The sequence below is a fragment of the Micropterus dolomieu genome, linkage group LG15 (assembly GCF_021292245.1).
Source record: "Micropterus dolomieu isolate WLL.071019.BEF.003 ecotype Adirondacks linkage group LG15, ASM2129224v1, whole genome shotgun sequence".
NCBI lineage: Eukaryota > Metazoa > Chordata > Actinopteri > Centrarchiformes > Centrarchidae > Micropterus > Micropterus dolomieu.
Genome location: NC_060164.1, coordinates 6,212,988 through 6,235,101, shown reverse-complemented (window position 1 = coordinate 6,235,101; position 22,114 = coordinate 6,212,988). Strand labels below are relative to the sequence as shown.

At 40.9% G+C, this 22,114-nt stretch overlaps 2 protein-coding genes across 3 annotated transcripts in view; one reads left to right on the top strand and one right to left on the bottom strand.

Moving 5' to 3' along the window:
- The first annotated feature begins 210 nt into the window (after positions 1-210).
- Positions 211-5,188, top strand: LOC123984551 (cytochrome P450 1B1). The gene is made up of 3 exons (XM_046071487.1): positions 211-499; positions 637-1,641; positions 2,197-5,188. The coding sequence occupies exons 2-3, from the start codon at positions 647-649 to the stop codon at positions 2,804-2,806; spliced, it is 1,605 nt and encodes a 534-aa protein (XP_045927443.1). The 5' UTR covers positions 211-499; positions 637-646; the 3' UTR covers positions 2,807-5,188.
- Positions 5,189-10,794: 5,606 nt separating this feature from the next.
- Positions 10,795-22,114, bottom strand: part of LOC123984552 (regulator of microtubule dynamics protein 2) — a 35,874-nt gene continuing 24,554 nt past the window's right edge. For both annotated transcript variants that reach the window (XM_046071488.1, XM_046071489.1), the window contains exons 6-11: positions 15,972-16,047; positions 15,384-15,461; positions 13,836-13,934; positions 11,922-11,975; positions 11,711-11,791; positions 10,795-11,584 (exon numbers count right to left, since the gene is read on the bottom strand). In XM_046071488.1, the coding sequence (XP_045927444.1) occupies positions 11,531-11,584; positions 11,711-11,791; positions 11,922-11,975; positions 13,836-13,934; positions 15,384-15,461; positions 15,972-16,047 (442 nt within the window). In that variant the 3' untranslated portion in view covers positions 10,795-11,530. The remainder of the gene's footprint in view (positions 11,585-11,710; positions 11,792-11,921; positions 11,976-13,835; positions 13,935-15,383; positions 15,462-15,971; positions 16,048-22,114) is intronic.

Genomic DNA, 22,114 nt, shown 5'->3' with positions numbered 1-22,114 from the left:
GAGAGAGAGAGAGAGAGAGAGAGAGAGAGAGGTGGGTGGTGGAGGAGGTGATGGTGGGAGGGTGGGGTGACACCCTTTGCAACAAACCTGCCCACTGTAACGAAAGCTATACACAGGCGCTGACGGGCCGTGATGCTGCACTGTTTGGGGATAAATGGCTTCACTTGGTGCTGAGGGGCTTCAAAGCATGGGCAGGCTGCGGACAGGGAGCAGGGAGCACACACACGGAGACACGCACTGCTTTCGCACATTGTGTGTGGATGCACAAGAGGCTGCACACTTTTTGAATGACTGTTGATGTGAGGCTTGTGTTCTGGATGGTGGATCTGATGTGTCGGGAAGCGTTGTAATGACCTAATACTGTTGAGGGTTAAAATGTAGTCTGTCCATTCAGTTGATGGGTAAATACATTTGAAGTGGGACTTGAAGTTATTAGTTATATTTTTTTGGATAAATCATAAAGGCTGGTATTTTTCGGTGAACATAAGGACATAAGCAGGTATTTAATCACCTCATGATTCAACACTATTTATTTTTTACATTTAATTTCACATGCCAACGCCCTGTGCTGTACCATTTTAATCCTTAAAAAGATGTGCCTTTAATATTGATATTATTATCACATTCCCATTGCAGGAATCACATCATGGATGTTACGTTGGACGTGATTAACCCAGCGATTTCAAGAGCTCTGTTGCTGGCATGTGTGACTCTGTTGTTCTCCCTCCACCTGCGGCGGTGGCTCAGGCAGCGGTCTGACCGCTGCCCGCCCGGTCCGCTCGCCTGGCCGGTCATCGGGAACGCTGCGCAAATGGGCAAGGCGCCGCACCTGTATTTTACGCGCTTGGCGAAGAAATACGGCAACGTCTTCCAGATTAAGCTCGGCTCTCGGGCCGTGGTGGTGCTGAACGGTGACTCCATCAAACAGGCGCTGGTCAGACAGGGACTCGAATTTGCTGGCAGACCGGACTTCAACTCCTTCCAGTACGTCTCCAGCGGGGACAGCCTCGCGTTCAACACCATCACGGATTGGTGGAAACTGCACCGCAAAGTGGCCCACTCCACTGTGCGGATGTTTTCCACCGGGAATCCACAAACCAAAAAGACATTTGAGCACCACATTCTCTGCGAGTTCAAAGAGCTCCTGCAGCTGTTTCTTGGGAAAACCAAGGCGCACGGATATTTCCAGCCCATGACATATCTCGTGGTGTCCACAGCCAACACAATGAGCGCGGTGTGCTTCGGGAAAAGGTACTCCTATGATGACCAGGAGTTTCAGCAGGTGGTGGGCAGGAACGAACAGTTCACCCAAACAGTGGGCGCAGGAAGCATAGTGGACGTGATGCCCTGGCTCCAGTACTTCCCAAACCCAATCAAAACAGTATTTAACAACTTCAAGAAACTCAACATGGAGTTTGGTGTGTTCATTCGAGATAAGGTTATTGAACACAGAAAAACAATCAAGTCAAGCACCATCAGGGACATGACAGATGCTTTTATAGTGGCGCTGGACAAACTAAGAGAACAAAAAGGGGTTTCATCAGAGAAAGACTATGTGCCCCCCACTGTTGGGGACATATTTGGAGCAAGTCAAGACACACTGTCAACTGCACTGCAGTGGATCATCCTCATACTTGTCAAGTAAGCATCGTTTCCTTATCATTTTAAGATTACAACCAATTAGATGCATGCACGGTATAGATTTATCATGAGAAATAATAATGATTCAGAGTTGGCCCTCATCCTGCTGCTAAAGCTGTACAGACTTGAAGAGGTTCACTAGCATTTGTGTTATGTAACAGCCTGATGGGGGAGCTGAGGTACTGGCAGCAATACATAAAGAGCTAAAACTGCACACCAGTGAGAGTGAATGAAGTGCCCAGTCAGCTACTTTTTTTTACCATACAAGTAGCAAGATCTTTGGCAGATTTTACAGAAGTTCATTTTCTAATATTGCTTGATTGTTTAATCCCATCAGGGCCTGCTGCCTTGATATGCCTATTTGTTATTTTACTTATAATAAATGTGCATCATATCCTCAGATGAAATGACACGGTGCACTATCTTTGGTTACAAAAAGCCACTAAACGTCAGCTTTCTACACAGATGGTGGCTCACTTGTTATATTATTAAGAAAAGGGGAAAATAAATGTGTGTAGTAGCCACCTAAAACGTAGGTCTCGCCTGTGACTGTAGGTATCCTGAGATGCAGGTGCGTCTCCAGCAGGAGGTGGACAATGTGGTGGACCGCAGCCGGCTCCCCTCCATCGATGACCAGCCGCAGCTGCCTTACGTCATGGCCTTCATCTACGAGGTGATGCGCTACACAAGTTTCATACCGCTCACCATCCCCCACTCCGCCACCACAGACACCTCCATCATGGGCTACACCATCCCAAAGAACACAGTCATTTTCATCAACCAGTGGTCTATAAACCACGACCCAGCCATGTGGTCCCATCCAGAGACCTTTGACCCCCAGCGTTTCCTGGACCAGAGCGGTGCGCTGAACAAGGACATAGCCAGCAGCGTGCTCATCTTCTCCCTGGGCAAGAGGCGGTGCATCGGCGAGGAGCTCTCCAAGATTCAGCTGTTCCTCTTCACGGCCTTAATGGCTCACCAGTGCCTCATCACTTCGGACCCGGCCAGACCCCCCAAACTGGACTACAACTATGGTCTGACTCTGAAGCCTCAGGCCTTCTCCATAGCAGTGTCTCTCCGTGATGACATGAGGCTGCTGAATGTGGCCACCAGGCATGCGTTCGCTGCCGAGGTCAAAGGCGAGCCCTCATCAGACTCAAACTAAAAAACTAAAACTAGAAAAGTGCACTCAGTGGAGCGCAGATCTCCTGCAGGCCTGGTGTCACCAAACGTATAAATAACACGCTCAGTGACTCATTTTGCGTGTTGTCACAATGCCTTTTTTGCTTCTTGCGTGTCATTTCACGCCATTCAGTCTCTACTGACTTATATTGTGCAAAGACTATTGTCATTTTACACGTGAATGTCACAGAGAGAAACATGTCAGGTGAGAACGCATGAAGAGCCAGAAAGTCCGCCTAGGGACAAGGTCGGGATGGAGGGCTCAGACTGGTCTGAATGTAATCGACAGGTGTTCCAGAGGACGGGAACGCCCTCTGTTATGATTGACTCCTGTTGTACCTGAACACTCACTTTTTCTTCTTCTCTACTTTGTCCTTTTTGCCCCAGATGTATATCTGTGCAACAAATAAATTAATTAATTAATTTTCAAACTTAAAAAATTATTCTTTTCACACCCATTTGGGATGCATTAAAAACAACCGAGAAGTATCATAGGCTTTCTAATAAAATGAAATAGAAAACCCCAGGAATGTTTATTTACAACAATGTTTGATGTACACATAAGACAGAAGTTCATTTAAATTTCTCTCTCACACACACACACACACACAGAGGCCACATCTCACACTACCAGCAGTCCACCTGGGACTAATCTGGTTTAATACAACATTAAATACAGTCTGACATACAACTTAGCCTCTTCCTTTTGATTCATCAAGGTGGAGGACTGAAGTCAGCTGCACATCGCTGGCCTCAGTGATGGCCTTCCAAGTCTCAACCAGACCTCAGTACAGGCGACATTGCGGTTACAGGAGTTAGAAGCTTAAAGAGCTGCTGTAACACACCCTTGTGATTGTGTGGGAATACCAATGGATTTATTAGTAGAAGCCATCAAGCTTACAGGGACGTCATAGTGTTGTCATGCTTTCTATTAATATTTTTGCTGTCAGATTTTAACAATAAAATGTCTGTAATAAAATGAAAATCCTCAGTACTACTAACATGTTCTTTTAAATATATAGTGTAAATGCTTAGTTACTCAGGAATAAGGTGAATGAAATAGCAAATATTTTTTGGCATTTATTTGAATTAGAATGCTTTTGAAATGCATCTATATTCTGAAACTTACTGTAGCTGTTTGAAAAACAAGGCAAAGAAGCGTAAAGGGTATGCCAAACCGACCTGCATGTTTCTGTCAACTGTTGTCCAATGCACATATGAAAAGTTGAATATTAGCTCAGTGTCATTTACTTCTCTGTTTTTGTTACAACCTTTTATATTTCTGTTTGAATGTTGTAGAATGCTGCTTTATGGAAAACCTTTCACTTCATTTTTTCATCTCCATGCTAAAGATGCCAGTAACCAAATTATGTCTTCTTCCTATGGTTTTATTTACAGAAATATTCATGCTGTCAAAACGAGGGTTAAGATACTGGGGGTCACTTTTGACATTCTTTATATACTCATTTAATTGCTGTCTCAGCATGGGAGACCTTCTTGGATTTGAGCATTTGTTTGCTTTCGGCTGTATCATTTTTTCAACCTGGCTGTGTCATGACATGTTTACAGTGGTGGAAGATGTATTCAGATCCTTTACTTAATTAAAATAACTAATACCACACTGTGAAAATACTCCACGTAAGGCCTGTATTAAAATCTTACAAAAGTAACAAATATATTATCAGCTAAATGTACTTCTAGTATAAAAAGAAAAAGTAGTTATTCTGCAGTAAAATGACCCTTGTAAGTGTTTTACTGTTAGTCCATATATAATCTTTTTGTTGCTTCACTGTGCATGTTGCATTTTACTGATAGATGTTTAAGGTTGAGATCATTTTTACTACTTTATATACTGTTTATACAGTGCATCATATTCTACTCATCATATGTTTGATGTGTTGCTGTCCTGTGAGAACCACATATCTCTAATAAGTGCATTTTCCAGCTGATCCAAGGCGGGTTTAAATAGTTTATTTATCTTAAGAAGGAAGTAGGAGAATGTTCTCAACCTATAAAGGAAAAAAACTGGGAAAAAAAACTAATTCAAAATCACCAACTCAGGAAATACATGGTTTTCACTAGATAGGAATTATATAAAAAATATAACTAGTAACTAAAGCTGTCAGACAAATTCAGTGTAGTAAAAAGTAAAATATCTTCCGATGAGACTCAAGTAAAGCGCAAGTAGGCTTACCTCGAATTTGTTCAATACTTCAGTAAACTGCATGTTTGAACCCATGATGGAAATTACATCTTTCCGGAGGGTGGTGTGGTTCTCAGCCTCTGAGTCATGTTTTAAAATACTGCATATGTATAATATACAGTGCTGTTGTGTACAGTGCAGGAGAAGAAAATAAAACAAAACATCAACATTCTGAAAAACTGTTTAAAATTGCTTTTGTCACCAAATAATAACATAAAAACTTAAATTAGATTAAAGTTGACAGATTCTTAACAGCTAGCAATATAGTAAACCTGAAGGGGTTTGAGGCATACCCGACATCTTACCTCATATGCTTCTTTTGTAGACCTAGATTATTTAGATGACTGAAACAAGACATGCTGCAATTACTGCTCACTGCAGCAATGCAGTACTCCGAGTATTTCTTCAGTTTGTTTGCCTTACATAATAAACATGCCCTTGAACGATTGTTTTTTTCATTGATGTAGGTTTTTTTTTTTTAAAAAGGTTTCAAAATGTAATTGACACATTTACAGTTTCTAAGCAGAGAAAGCTCAGTCCGACATACAGTCAAGAAAAAAATAAAAACTTAGCTACAATTTCTACATTTAAGTTTGTTTCAACCGTGACTCTGTACTCACAGCTGATTACACAACACAACAAACACACAGTGTACACACAAAAAACAAAAAATTCAACAATCTCTCGGCATCGTGCCAAATCAGGAGATCCCTTTCCCTGCAAAGCGTTTTATCTCGCCCTGCCAGAACATCCTGTACTTGCAGCCATGCGGCCAGCCAACTTTCGGAGTGCGTGACAAATTCAGATAAAACTACAGTGGATGATTACTGATATTCCTCTCTCCGTTCTCCCTTTTTTTTTTTTTTTACAAGTGCAAAATTAAATCTGAAGACTAAATAGTGCCAGTGAAGTCATGTGTGGCAACGCTCCAAGCAGTTGGAAGGAAAACACAGAGTTTGCTTTTGCACCTCTCTTCTGAAATAAAGGAGTCAAACTGAGCTGACAGATCATCAAATACAAACGAGCTGAGAAGTACAGAGACGCTGACAATGTCAAGGTTAATATGCCTGTATCAGTGGGATAATGACCTGAGTTGTAATTGCAGACAATACCCGCCTTCAGGTGTTTTTGCTTTTGTTGTGTTACCCTCCTTGCATTACAGCAAGCTGAAGAGGGGAGCAATATACAGTCCAACCACAGAACTGTGAACTCCTGCAAATCATGGACATGAAACGCAAAGGAAACATGAACACTTGAGGTACACGCTGATTAAAAACTAAGATGACAGGAGAAAAGCCTTGCACGGTAAAGCAGGTGCCTTGTATGAGTTTGGCTGATAACATCATAAGGAAGGCTGTGGTGGAGCAAGCCTGCTGAGAAAGATGAAAACATCACATACATAAGTAGTGGTAAGACATGTCATTACAGCTTAGACCTGTCAAGACTGCATTAACAAGATTAACGCGAATCTCTCTATTTAAGCTTGTATCCTGCATTGGCCGAGGAGCACAAATACACAACAAGATCCTTCTGCTGTTGACTGTAAGTTGTGTAACTTAGAGACATAACTGAGATGCGATTGTGAGTGAGTGGAGGGATGGTTGGAGATCTGAATGAACCTTAGCAAGACTGTGCAAACGTGGCGTTCACAGAGAAGCTTGCTGGACCCCACATCACATAAAAATACATTCTGAATCATTTCTATTTATATTGTGTTAACATGGCCCACATACCCAGATGACTATGTGTTAATGATGTTACCACAAACTAATTACTAATACTATCAAATATGTACTTTATGTGTGGGAGCAAGTGGGAGATACTGGTGGGTCAGGCGGCCTTTGACCTTTGAGAGGGTTAAAGGTAGAGTGACGAGACGTCCCCGTCCAGGGGGCGACAGCTGCATCTGGATCAAACAGACATAACGTGCAAACAAACATCACTTTATATCTGTGGTAATAGCAAAGTTATGACTTAAACGTTTCTTTTAACGGAATAATCACAATTGTGGCCAAATAAGTGTTTGCTGTTTATCGTGTGATCAAGCATGACATTTACATGATTATAAGCAATAATAGAAGCCTGTTGTTGCCGATGGATTGTGTGTTTGGTAGGGATATGTCTAATATCCTTGTTTATATTTGGTAAACAGACTGTTGCCTGTAATTAACATGACTTCCTGCTGAGTTATATATAAAATAAAAACATGATCTTTTTAGCAATTATCCTTATGACTTGATATTATTTAACTTGTACCAACAATCCAGTCTTTTTTACCTGTTGAAATACCTTTAAGTGGCCAATACAACCCATAACATGCAGTATTTCACTTGCCAGAAAGGGGCTGCAGCTTCTACTTGACTGAAAGGTAGTTTCTGCCTCAAAATGACTTGATTTCATTCAGAAGAGATATATTTGGCAGATTATAAAACCAAAATGGCCAACATTGCATTTTTTAATGACATACTAACCACCAAACTAAAGGAGGAGTCTAAGAAAACGCCAAGTAAAGTTGGTGAAGGACCGCAGTCCTTTATGGGCATCTACTAATGGACATCACGAGAAAGAACGTACACTCGTATTCAACATGGAGTCCTGTCTTTTAGGCCTGCATGTACAGACATCATGATTAGAAGCCATCAAATACAGAGACATACTATATGATGCCTGTGAATACAGAGAAGAAAGAAAACAGCCAAAATGTGCTTCGCATTGAAGGAAAAAAACACAGCTGCAAATGAATTCTGCTGCTGTCTCAACTGAGACTTTTAAATCATGTGCACAGGAGGCTAATAAAATCAAGGAAATGTTAGGATTTCACGACTGTATAAACAAACACCTGTGCTCATTTGGGAGGCACCCATTTAGTGTGGTTTTACAAAGGCAAGAAAATGCTGAAACATGAACAGACTGGTGGGAAGTATGCCTGAATCTGATCCAGTAACAAATTCCCAATTGCCCTGGCACAAAATGTAGTCTGGGGAGAAGGGATGCCTTAAAACTCCACACAATCATTTATAGTCACATAGGAGCCTGCTTGTTACATTTTTGTTTTTTTTGGAATATGATCAATGTATTTCATAATAAGTTACGGATGACATTGTTTATTGTGAAAGGGTATTCCTCATAACCAGCAATAAAACTAACGAGCAGGCAAACAAGATCAGGTACAAGCAAGACAAATGACAAACTGACAACTCATTTCAGGATTGCACAGATTTAATTATAGACACCAGTACCATTAATCATTCAGTGCACACTGCCTGTGACACTGTACAGTATAATCTATATGTAGTGTATCAGACTTGATATAAACTTCAGGAATATTTTACTTGCTTTGGCATTTGAAGAAAATCAAATACATTCGTAGCACTTGTAGAAAAAAAACTGTAAAGTGACACAAAAATGATTCTTCTTGTAATGTTCACAATTCACATAGCCATAACAACATTAAATCAATTAATTTGACTCCCATACGCTCCTCAAAAACATAACCCAACAGTAAACAAAATTAAAGCTTAATAGTTTCACACAATATAAAAGTCTCAAATGCATCACACTTAACAAGATTTAGCAGAAACATAAACAAGTGTAAAATAATTATGAATGCATAAAACAACAATAACATTTTTTCTATTTTAACATTTCTTCAGTTTAATCAGATCAAATTTTAGTTTTACTATCTAACCTGAAGTGCAAACGTATGGACCATCACATCATGTCAAAGCAATGGGTCTGCATCCTCTGCTTTAGTCATTATAGTTCACCAGAGAGCCATCGGTCCAACCTTTCTGTTAACAGAGAGAAACACAAACACTTGCTCTATACTTGCTCCATTTACATGGAAGCCAGTAACCTGATGATGATGATCTGTTGTCACTATATGTTTAAAAAATTGGGGGTATTTTTTACATTAATTGAAACCTGAGCAAAACTTTAAATGAACGTTAACCAGGATAATTAAGCGTTGTTTATATATGTAATGTAAAAGGAGCCTTCTATAAACAGTAAAACATTTATTTAACTTTGGATACCAAGTCCGAGTGGTGTGCTTAGGATGCTACTCCACTCCACAGTTCATAATAAAACAGATTTCGATTACAAATTTAAAAATAATAAAGGACCAAAAAAAAAGGGTAAGGGAGTTAGAGCCCCATGTAAATGTTCCAAAATCAAAGGATTTAGGAACCCATCCTGAAAGGTTCCAATAGGATCTATGTATTAAAAAGGAGGTTTTGCTCAAAAACACCTGTAGGGGTGGGTTATAAATGAAACTTTAAAGAAGCAACCTTGAAATCACTAATGGGTTCTTGCTTAAAGTTTCTAGCCAATGATCTGGAAAAAGATACAAAAGAGCACATTAAACTGAGGACATCTGGTGTATAGTATTAAAAGGCAAATATCAAGGTTCAGTTGTTAACCAACGGTTAATAAATGTTAGTAAACCCACCTAAACTCTCACATATTCTCATAAAGTCTTCAATGGAGTTTGGACAGTCAATCAGATCTCATAAAATACTTAATAAAAGAACATTTCCAATCTGTGTGTCAACTGTAAGATCAAATCATTTAAAGTCTGCGTTTTAATGTAGCCAGGGAACACTCACGGTGAGAGCACGAGGTCATCCTGTGGTCACAGCATTCCAAGATCTTTGTTTGGGTGCGCCATTGTCTGATGTGCTTTTGTTATTGCCCCTTGAATGTGTGGTGGGAGACTCAACAAAAAAACAGGACAGAACAACAAGTCCTGTGGGTCACTTTCCCAGAAAGCGACAGGTCAAGGAAACACCGAAGTGACACTCGCCATCAGAGAGATAACTCCGAATGTCCACTCACTCCGTCTGCTTTGCGTTAGGCTGCGCAACTGCTTTGTTTGGTCCTCTGCTACTTCAATCGGAAGCCTCTCAGAAGCATTTCAGTAGAGGAGCGGTCGTTATTGACTTGTTGTTAATTTGTCCTTTCCCTGAAAGTTTTTCCTGCTTGATTTTGCTGTATGGATGAATCGATTACCGGTTTAACGGTAAACCATGGTAAAATTCCCGACGGTTATCATTACCGTACACATTTTAATTACCATGATAACCTGGTACGGTTAACCGCGCTGTTATAATCACACGGCAAACACTGTCCAGCGTCTCCCAGAAGCAGGCGCGCATGCGCAGAATGCAATGTGGGTTTGTTTGGGACAACGGAAGACATCGCTGCAGAGATTTTTCAGTCACTGTGAAGTCCGCTCATATTTTAGTTTTTATTAGAGTACTCCTTATAGTGCATGCAGGGTGAGTTAATTTTTAGCTTTGGTTTGTCTCTCTGACTTGCTAACAGCCTGTAAACTGAAGCTCTGTGTCAGCTGCTCTTGTAAAAACGCTACACGTTGCTCTGTTGATGTGTGCGTCGGCAAAGTCTAATCGTTCACTACACATGATAACACGTTACGCAGTTTAGTCAACCAGCCAGCATATCTAGAAACGCTACAGACGCTCTGTATTTATGTAAATTTTTGGGCTCATTGCAGTTACTATCACTGTCTTCTAGACTTATTTGTTTTCATGTAATTGTCCACAGGATCATGCATTACCTATATAATATATAATCTTGATAATGCACACTTAGTTGATTTTCATATGTTCACAAAAGGTATTTGCTGTTATTTTATTTCTTATGCAAACAAAATGGCAATTGTCTTTGTAGTTGTCTAGTGTAGTCAATATAAAACGGTTTCAGTGTGTGTATCAGTACATTTTAATATTTTTTGGCACATTTTTACAATATCGTGATAATACTGATAACTGTGATAATTTTGGTCACTATAATCGTGATATGAAATTTTCATACCGTTTTATCCCTAATCGGGAGTCTGCACAGGGTGTTTTATTTTGAAAGTTGACCAGATTCTCTGCCGTTCTATGTGACTTCCTGCCCGGTTTGATCTACTCTGTGCTTCCAGGGCTTTCGTCAAAAATAGACTAGCTACCTATTCTCTGCGGAGAGGAGAGCAGCGTCTGGGATGCTTCTGGGAGACGCGGCGGTGCGTCTGGTGGACTCACAAGCATTGACCAGAATGGCCGCGATAAGCTCCGGCAACAGCGGCACAGCCGTAACCCAACGCAGGCGGATTCATTGGACCTCTGTTTACTACACACTGCCAACTTATGATTAATCCAACTTCTTTTAACAATTAAAATCAACAAAAACCCACCTCATAGAGTTGATTATTTGAGCGAGGGAAAACAAATGCTCTCACTGATTTGATACAAACAGGTGTGAAAAGTTTGTTTTCCACTATTAAAAAACACATTACACTTAGAATACAAGTCTAACGACATTGGACAGTTCTGACTGTGGAAGCCTGTTGCTCCCATTGATGATATAATGCCACAGCACTCCTCCCTCCACTCACAGAGTGAATTAACATGGTGGTCTCTCAATACACTCTATATCCACACCTACACTGCTCATAGCACATGGAAAATACATTTCCAAAAGAATGTGCTATTGCTGTTGTCACACTCCTAGCGCTGGGCAGAGTAAGTCCAGCTCCTTTTGTGCCTCTTCATTCTGAGATGAAAAAAACATTTATTAGTATACAATAAAATAATTCAACAGTATACTATTCTGCCTGACAGATGATTTTATGAGATGGATATAAATACAATACTGCTACAGGTCAGTGATGAGGTCTACCTCTTTGGACACAGCATTCATTAAACAAGCAGCTTCACACATCTTCCGAGCCTTATCCCTCTGGCCCAGGTCTTTGTAGCACTGCCAAAGAAAAGGACAAAACTGTCAAAGCATTGTTTGGTCTCAGTAGGACCCCGCAGTGCACAGTGTAGTCCCAAAACAAACAAACAAAAGGGCAATGAAATTTCACCTTTAAGCTTCTAGTACTGACCTTAGCAAGAAACACATAGTTGAGTTTGGAATATCCTGGATTGAGCTCCTCAACCTGAATGGGGGGGGGGAAAGCTTTTAAAGACAATTTATCTCTGTATATATTGCAACACTACTCTAGTACTTCCCCAGTAAAGCTGTAATAGTACAGTAGCTGCTAATATTCATTTTGATAACTGTTTTAACTGGACTAGACGTCAACTAATCACATTAAGATTCAATGATCTGCATTTAGATGATCTTCACACAGGCATGGCCAACAGTTCAACCTGTATCATTATAAAGGCCTGGAACAACAGGGTTGACGTTTGAATTATTACTTGCCACTCTTTCTCCTGCAGCTCCTACAACCTAAACAGCTCTCCTACATTTAGTCGAGCTCAGATAACTGCTGGTTAGAGGCTGGGGACCTGTATAGCCCTGCAGGATGCTTTTTGTTAAAGTTCCTCAGCCTTACCGGTTGCTCTCTACCAGGTCACGAGCGACATGTTGTAACAAGGACCACATAAATCAACTTGATGGGCAAGATGCACAGGAAAAGAGGAAGAGGCATGCACAGGAATACTGGTCAGAAGCAACATTAATTTCTCTACTATATAAACACTTGAAATGTGGGAACACACATTAAGCCTTTCTAAACACAGAGCATTTGGTCTTTAAAAAAAACTTGGGTACAGGAGTGACCTGGAGGCAAGTTGCAAGTGAACGCATTTTTTTTCTCATTAATCAGTGCAGCTCAGTAAAATCAATACTCCATAAGAAATTACACCATCTGAGCCAGTGGCAAAATTATTATTAAAATATTACGATGCGGCCCTGTTTTGCTGCTGCGTGCTGGTTCAATACTGGACCAATTTCAAAAGATTGTGTCCCAATTAGTAACATAGACACAACAACGTGGGAAAATAGGTTCATGGCCAAGCGGGACACGTGGAAACCTACATTCTACTGAACAGTCAGCAGGGTGTGACTCTTCTGGTTGCAAAGAAAAGTCCGACTGCATTAGAAATAATGGTAAAATTACCCTACTTTTCACCTTGAGGCTTCAAAACGCCAGTCTACAAACCAATGGGTGATGTCATGATGACTACCATCCACTTCTTTTATACAGCAGGGCTCAACAGGTTTGAAACTTATTTATGTTATTCTGTAAACATGTTTAATCTGTTAAATACATCCTGAATAAACTAAAAAATGTAATCAAAGTTAAAATTATGAAAAATAAAAAGGTTAACTAAACAATTAATGTGCTCCCTCTCCTGCTTACAGCCATGTATTAAAAAAACTTTACACAGAGCACAAGTCGCCTTTATCCTGATTAACAGGTTGCCATGGTAGCAACATGTCAATCACAAGGTAGTCCCTAAAGCATACGCTGATTTTTTGTCCATTTCCCCCTAAATAGGACCATCATTTACTAAATGAACATCATGCTGTGTTGAACAACACTTGAAACTAGCGACTGAGACCATAAACTCATTATGAAAGTGTTTACTGAGGTAATAATTCAACTGAGAAGTAGCAACATTTTGTTTCTAATGGAACCGGACTTCTTTTAGCAACCAGCGGACTCGCCCCCTGCTGGCTGTTAGAGAGAATGCAGGTTTAAGTTCCGTCTGCATGGTTTCACTTTCAGACCCAGAGGTTGCCGCATGATTGAGATTAGAGAAATAACATTTGACAACCACTTGTCACGTCACCACAACTCTGGATTGGCCAACAGTGCGGGCAGTAACGGTTGCTAGTTCAAAAGTCCCGACATTACTTTTTACTGGCCCTGGAGCCATTAGGCCACAGTTGTTGTCGAAGCCTGTACAGTCTATGGTTGTGGCTGAAAAATACAGAAGTTACCCTAAAGTATTCCAACGTATGTAAAACAGTACAGGGGGGACTGATTGATATGAAATCACAGTACCTTCAGAAAATTCTTCAGTGCGTCTTCAACTGTGGAACTTGGAGGCTCTCCAAATAATGTTGTAGCAACCTTTCTCTCAATCCATGATAACTGAGCCACCTGGAAAATAATCAAACAACTCATGTTAAAAAAACAATTATGCACATGAGCGTATAACTGCACTATCTGGTTGAAAGTTTCAAATACTGGGTGTAGTCGGGTGTGGTTATATCAATGTGACAGGAATGTCACAGTGATCCTGGAGTCTATCTGTACATCACTAAAGCAAGGTGCAAATTAACCACTTGAGGTCACCAAAAAGAAGACTTTGAGGGGATGCCTAATTGCTCTTTAAGACATCATTAACGAGCTGAAAAACTTTCTCCCGATACAATTCCTTAAAACGTCATGTCGACATTCCCTCAAAGTTCCATAGCAAAAAGCACGTTTTAATGGCATGAAGTGAAAACTCTACAATCATTATTCTATGCTTAACTATATATATATATATATATATATTTTTTATATATATATTTATTTATATATATATTTTTTTTTTCCCCCTTTTGGTTCGTTAAACATAATTACCTCTCTGAGGAACCAGCAGTGAAATTAAGTGCTTTAACAGTTAACGGAAACAATGTTTATGAATTCTGTGGGTATTTATTTCTTAGCCGGTTTGGTTACATATCATTTATGTTACATATTATGTTACCCATTTCCACAGGTACACTTTTCTAATGACCCTTTTCACAGAAGATGATACTGGCCAGGAGAAGCCTGGGTCAAACATGTAGTCTCCCAGCCTCGCACCATTCATCAGAGGAACATCTAATTGCAGGTGTAGCGTTGCTTTGGCACCTTTCAAACACAACCGCTGGCTGAATACAAACAGTAGATCATTGTTGAACATGAACGCGTCACAGACAGCTCATAAAACTCAATCTCTGAAAATATCAGGTGTTACTCCTCCACTAAATTTGCGCAGTCCCAACACTCCTTCTCTGCTACCAACAGTGTAGATAAGTATTATAAAATTTAATCAGAGCAATCTGTGTAATGGCTTCCTTCCTTTCAGGCAGTTAGATTGATAAGTGATAAAAAGCTCATGAAACAACAGGAACACTCCACAGCATAACGTTGGTAAACCTTTATATCTAAATGACAGTAATTCATCATCACACATTATTTTCAAAAATTACCGGTAGTGATTAAATGACAGACAGACAAGGCACGACAGTAACAGAAACAACTGCTTTCTCTGAAAGAACATGAGCCAAATAGAGACAGAATGATAGTATATCCTCTGTACAATCTGATTTACAGCTAACAATGACTGGTGTTAACCTCCTGTAGCGCTCTCTGCAAATATGAATATATATGCAGAGGGAAAAACAAACCACAGGGAAATCTAAACAGTGGAAATGAATGAGGGGAAACCGTGGGTGGGTTAGGAAAGGGAGGTAGGAGGTCACACAGACACGTCAGCCTCTATAAATTCCCTGTTTGCCTGTGTGAGGAGAGATGGGAGAGATATGTGTGGTGCAGTGTGTCAGGAAAGTCACATACAGCGTAGCACCAGCGGCCCAGCAGGTAGTAAGACAAGGGGTCTTGCGGTTTCAGCTCAATGGCTTTATCCAGATGATCCTGGGAGGGGAGGCAGACAGACAGGAGAAGATTTTCACTGTTGATTCATGACACAGCTGCTGTTTCCACTACCTTCTGTTCTGACCTGATCTGTCCTGCTTCACCAACCCACAAGTATTTCACAAACACCTCTCACACACGCGATCTCGCCGAGCGACCACACACTCCTGGCTGTCATACACCCTCCCTCATTCTTTTCCGTTCTCCCTCTCTCTGATTCAGGTTATTTGTTCCCGTATCTTCCTACTCCACACTCTCTCTCTTTCACCTGTCAAGAGTTTTGCAGGTACACAGTGTTTGGGAAAAGCCGCTGACAGAAGATAACATGCTACGTGCCACTGTTCCACACACTGTCTTATGCAACTGAATGGCTGTAGGAGTGGCTTACTGGCTTAAATGATATTTCCCACTACTACAAGTACATTGGAGAAACGCAGATATACATAAGCGAGCGTTTCATTAAGTAGTCACAACATATGAAACATATCAGTAGTGTCTGTTACAACTTACCTTAAAGATGTACCCGTTCTTTATTTTGTTCTGTACTGTGTCATATTCTGCCATAATTCCACACATGATGGCATACCTGTGGAGAGACAATATTATCTTGATCAGTTGTCTATCAGTTGCCTACAGGTCATAGTGCTAGGCTCCTCGTTTCCAGTTTTTATAGATTTTCACAGAGAAAAAAAAAAAACTATTATTAAATGGGAAATTGATTTCAACTGATTTCTATAAATTTTATGCCCCTCCACTTTAAGAGCACAGCTAACAAAATTATCCAAGAAAATGCTAATTAATACGTAGATTAAAAAGAAAACCCCTACAAATGGCAGTTTTAAAATCTTTTATTGTATCTTTGCACTTTCAGTGTTTTTATAAATTCAGAATAAACACAGATATACTCTGTTTTCATTGATACAAAAAGAAAATAATGACTTCGGATTTGCCCTATTGGGATGCATAAGCTTGGCTTGAACACAAAGGCATTTTTTCTCCTTTATTTACTCTGGCAAACTGAAAGGAGCATGCTTAAGATCCTCCTGCAGCAATCTGCTTCACATTCACACAGCTTATTACATTCACAAGTGTGAGACACAGACTAAAGGCTTTAGTATTGTTTTAACTGAAGTGCTTGTTGAACAGTGTCTAAAAACCTCCTCACCACCCACCTTTCTGAAATAGGAATTGGGGATGCTGCGTAAACTATTTTTGTAACTTTCCAAAACAAAAAGTATGCCCACTTCATGCATTGACTGCCCAGGTGTGCGGACGTGACAAAGTAGGCAGAGCTGGAACACAATTGCTCTCCACAATACAATAGTTGCGCAACAATAATTTTGAGCAACTAATTGTCTCAAACTACATATCAGTTACCCCCATTTTTGAATGATTTTCACTCGCCTTTGAGTATGGCCGTCCGGAACACTGTTGCCTTAAGTGGTCGGACAACACCTCATATGAATTTGTTTGTTTGGAGCATACCCTAGCCTTACGACAGCTGGGGATTGAGTGTCTTACACAAGGGCACCTCAACACTATCACTTAATCCACCCGCCCAGTTGGTCCAGCAATTTGAGTCTTTGAACTTGCTCGACAAGATCACCTCTGTCTAGAGGTACTATGCCTCATCGTTATGATGCGGATAGTAGAGTATCAGAGGAATTCACTTGTCTGAAAGCAGAATAAAGAAAGGAGCAAAAGACAGGATTGATTTTCACTGCACCATTAGCTCACCAAAGAACCGTCTTACTCTCAGCTGATACTGTACTTGTAAATCGGTTAAAACCTCCAACTGGAAGAATCTCACATTTAGAGCCTTTCTGACAAGTTCGAATGAAATGAATGAAATGAATGAAAATTACAATGACACCAACAAGCAGTTTTTGCTTGCCCAGTCCTGACTGACTACAATACAGAAGTCATGCGTTGGTGGGGAGGGTTGGAGAGAAATTCGGCAGCACCTTTCAGTCACACCACCTTTTCTCTGGGTCACTAACAATGAGAAACCAAAAGGACATTAAAAAGTACCAACACTCAACCTTCTTTAGCAAGACTCTAGCAGAAAAAAGCTGCTTCACCTTATTTCTTCAACCACTAATTAATACACTGACTTGGACCAACGGGCAGGTGGAGGGGAAACAAAGAGCGATCTCAGCTTTGGGATCTGTAAGTCAACATGACGCTGTGGGTTTGGAGAGGAGAGGAGGGAGCTGATCAAAGTCTTTTCACCGCAAGACTGCTTTAATCCTGCTGGTACTCTGTCAAACACCACAGAGCGACATAAACACCTTTTTAAATGAAGGATCAGTGGGTACAAAGGTCATCTGACAGTGTCGTCTGACATGTTGGTGCTGATGGTACATGGAATGTGCAATTGGAAACGGCGTGTGTGTACTGCGGTGTCTGCTGTGTGAATGGATTTTTTAAGAGGGCATAATTGGGTGGTGGGCTGCTGTTCACTGCAGGCGCTCTTACTCTTTCTGTCTCAATCTATGGATTGTGATCAGGCACAGCATGCCGACACAGATTACAACACTGAGGAAAAAAATGGCGAGATGAAGTGAGCTGTGGTCTACTACATGATTAGCAGATAATTACTAAATTAAGACAAAGTAGGTCTTTCTCACTGGCAAGTAAGAAACTGGGTGATTCGACTTCAGTTGACAACACTCCAACCATAACCTGATGAAAATAGAAAAAAAACATTCAGGCAGTTATAAATGGGTGAAACATCATGCAAACATTAATCTATGAGCTAAGTGCTAACCACCATTACTCCTACTTAGTATGGGCGGTGTGGAAAACAGTGATAAGACAAGTACAAACCACATCACTTTCAAGTTCCCTAAATATTCTCTGCAAAGCAAACAAAGGCAGATGAATTGTGTGTAACTGTAACCAAAAAGATTTGAGTTTATTTTCTTAAGGTAGCGCAGGGCTGCTGCGCTGCCGCTGGTTGGCGCTCGATGAGTGCAGAGATGCTATCTGTTTGCAGTTGTGCTGCCTGGCTTCCAACGAAAACAGACTGCTGGATGTGAAGGCTTTGAGCAAATCCATCACAGGTGACTAAATATCTGCTGTGAGGAAACAGAGCCAGGACAGTAGCTGGCCTGCGCCTGGCCACACAACATTTTAATCAAAGTCTGAGCTCCTGTCATACAAGTAGTAAAAGTTGATGACAGCATCCATTGGTTAAATGTTCTGGCTGCATGATACAATTTTAACAAATTGAAAAAACCAAAGTAGTGGCTCAAAAATAATTAGTGAAAAGTGTGAACAATTCTCATTTGGAGCTGGTATATTTGAGCATTTAACAAAAATATTACTTAAAAAATACTTTTGCTTGATTAAACACTTTTCAGCCACACTAAAAGAAATATCAATCTTCAGAATTTTGAGATAATTGCACACGGGAAAAACAATGTCTGCAGACACATCTGCACGCAGCCTTATTAGTGTGGTTGCTGTGGAACAATATTAGTGCTCCCCTTTGTTTTAATTTCACAATTCTACTCCTCACAGAGCTGCTAGCATGACTCTTATTCCTGCTTTTTCCTTTTCTGGATCACAGTAGATTGAATATCGTTGGGTTTTGGACTGTTGACGAACAACACAAGTAATATGCAGACATCACATTGGTCTGTGGGAAATGGTAGCAATCATGTTTCCATATATTTGGACAAGGGATGTCCCGATCTGATCTGATCTGATCTGATCAAGGCATTTTTTTACTTTTCTTGAGCATGAACCTCAGCCTGATCCCTTGTTTTGCATTAGCTGTCACACAAGTGTCATTAACAGAGAGCAGTTTGTGGCAGTACGTGACTAAAATGTCTGCAGTGTGGAAATATTTCAAATTGGAAAACAAAAGCAGTCCAACAGCCACTTGTAATGTCTGCAAGGCGGTAATAAAATATCCAACTTGAGTGAAAAATCTGCATGTACCACTCAAGCAGGTAAGCAAAAGTTCAAAGCCAATCAAAGCTTACATGAAGGGTTCCATGATGTCAAGACCCTGCGACATCCCATCACACGAGAGATGTAAACGTATTGTTTAAATAAGAAGCTCTCAGTGGAATCTAAGAAACCTATTCGGCCAGCAGTGATGCTACGTTACGTCTTTGGCAAGTGAGCCTTGTATGTGGGCTAATTAAACAGAGTCACAATCCAAGCTGGACAAACGCACTGAGCCAAAATAGTTTTTGTTGGTGCAGCATGTTGCAGCCATGCAGCTACCAGAATTACAGTGTTTCTGCCGTTGCTCTGCGTCATTAAACCGCACTTTTGCTGCGCTATCATGCGCAGTAGACCCTGGTGCCAGCAGGAAATAGCCATGTAGTAGTGTTATATAGGCCCAAAATTGGCTTCACTCTCCATTCAAACCCGCAGCGTGGCTTGTCTATTCATTTAACTATGGAATCACAGCTTTTCAGAGTATTGTGTGTAGAGCGGGCAGAGCGGCGGGACAGAGCCGATGCTTGCCCGTTCAAAACAAAGTTGGAGAAATACTGAGGGACATGGCGACCTGTGGCCACTTGAGCAGCTCGTTACACAAAAACATGAGTGTGATCAGTGTTTTAAAAGCTGTTGTCAATGTGTCAAATTTTCAATATTTTACAAAGCTTTGACAATATTTTGGGCGCATGCCAGGTGTCCACATACCAGCCCATAGTCCTCCACTGGTTTCACATCATAAATGCACACAAGGAGCAGGAGTAGATGCAGTAGTATAAACATGATTTTAATAAATAGTTTGTTAATAAACTTTTTTTTCCCCAGGAGCACATGGTTCCCCAGGTTAGTGTTCACTCAGCTAACTCAGGTAAAGAATGCTGGAGAATTTTATTTAATTCAATGTACTTTAAGTGTGCACTGTTCAACTGTATTCTCGGGGAAAATACAAGTATAGTATAGGGACTGGGAATCGGCAGATATTAAACTTAAAAGACTCGGATTGGGACAAAAAATGTGGTTGGAACTCCAACTGCAAATTAATCGCTAATAAAAAAAAAAACTGTTCATTTCACTCCTTGAAATCACCCACAGCTCAGAATGCAACCAATTAGTCATTCCTCTCTTGTTGATGTGATTAAATGCAATTATCTTACTAGATACCAGAGAGGAATAGTGATCATAACGGAGATCGAGCATTGCCCAGGTGAGGGCTGTGGGAGAGAATACTCAACAGTCAGGCTACTGGCAAGACATATTTTTACTTTCCTCTGATTGGCAAACATTATTCAGCATGTAGCAATTTTGGCAGTGTTTGCTAGTGACAAGGCTGCGTTGGCTCACTCTGCACCTGGACTTTCCCCTATAGAGTTAGACTGGGGGGAAGTTTGCATTTGTGATTATTTTAAAGTTCATCCTCATCCTATGCTTCTGTCTTCTATATGCATTATTAACAAAAATAAAACATTAAATAGATCAGATTTAATGATATAGATCAGATCAGATTTTCTGCACCCTGGAGGAGATGGAGTGCGTGTAGTTTTTGGTGTTATGCAACATTTCTATTGTGATTGTGTGAAACAGCACCACGACAGGTAAGGGGAGGGGAGATGGGATGTGAAGATGTAGGGAGGTGTGTCCTGCCTCAGCCAACCCGCTGTTGTTTATCCTTTCCTTTCTTTCTGAGTTGAAATACTATCTCTCTTTGACTGTCTAATCTAAGGTACGAAAAAGGAAATATCAAGAGGAGGAGGAGGAACGGTGGCGGCAAAACATGACAGGGTCAAGATGAGAGGAGGATAGAACAATTAATTGCGCAAGGTTAGTCTGTGGTTTTATCCCGGCTCAGTGAAATCCCCCACTCCACTGGGCAAAAACAAAAGGGCCTACATGTCAGCTGCCTGGCGGAAACAGCAGATTGATTTCAGCCTTCACATCCAAACATAGAGAGCTCATTCAAGACAGAGAGGGCCAAGCGGGACTCCAGGCTAAAACTTGTACAGAAACAGGAGGAGGAATTTTTAAAGACCACGTTGGTGAGATGTGTGGGAGTGTGTGAAGTACGCTGATAGACTTAGCCCCTGACAGAATGAGCTGATAGCGTTTGCATGGGAGTTGGGATTTACTGGTGTGTGTCAGAGTACAGTGAGGTCTGAAGTTTACACACACACACACACACACACGGTTTCCACAGTGAACAGAGCACAATGCTGCCACGGTGACATTTAGATGATCGCGTCAAACAGGGGCACGTGTTTGAAATTAAAGTTGTCTTTGTAGAGTTCAAAGTGACCCCATACTGCCCCCTCCTCTGGCTAGCACTGCCACAGGCCTCCTGCTTAATCCGTGGGCCTTTGTATCATCAGAGAGGCCCTATAGTCTTTACATGGGCTGAATTCACACTGTCAGGCCATTGAAAATGCATCTATAAACAAAGCCGGCGATACAAGAATGCAATCACATCCCGCAGCTGTCAGCCTGCTGAGATTATACAAACAGGCTTTGCGCTCACTGTCACCAAAGCACCACGTCTAACCCAACGCATGCATACTGTATGCTCACTCACACACATTCATACACACAAAGACAAAAACACATCTCACGCTATATCTCACTTGTGAACCACATACCAGGCCGACACGACAGCTACACATTACTGGAGTGCTTTTGAAGAATGAAACCTGAGGGGTGGAGGCGTC

Bases quoted from the DNA above. Each gene is read 5' to 3' on its own strand.
- LOC123984551 (XM_046071487.1), top strand. From the start codon at position 647: ATGGATGTTACGTTGGACGTGATTAACCCAGCGATTTCAAGAGCTCTG. The intron at 1,642-2,196 runs GTAAGCATCGTT...CTGTGACTGTAG, and splicing joins ATCATCCTCATACTTGTCAA to GTATCCTGAGATGCAGGTGC.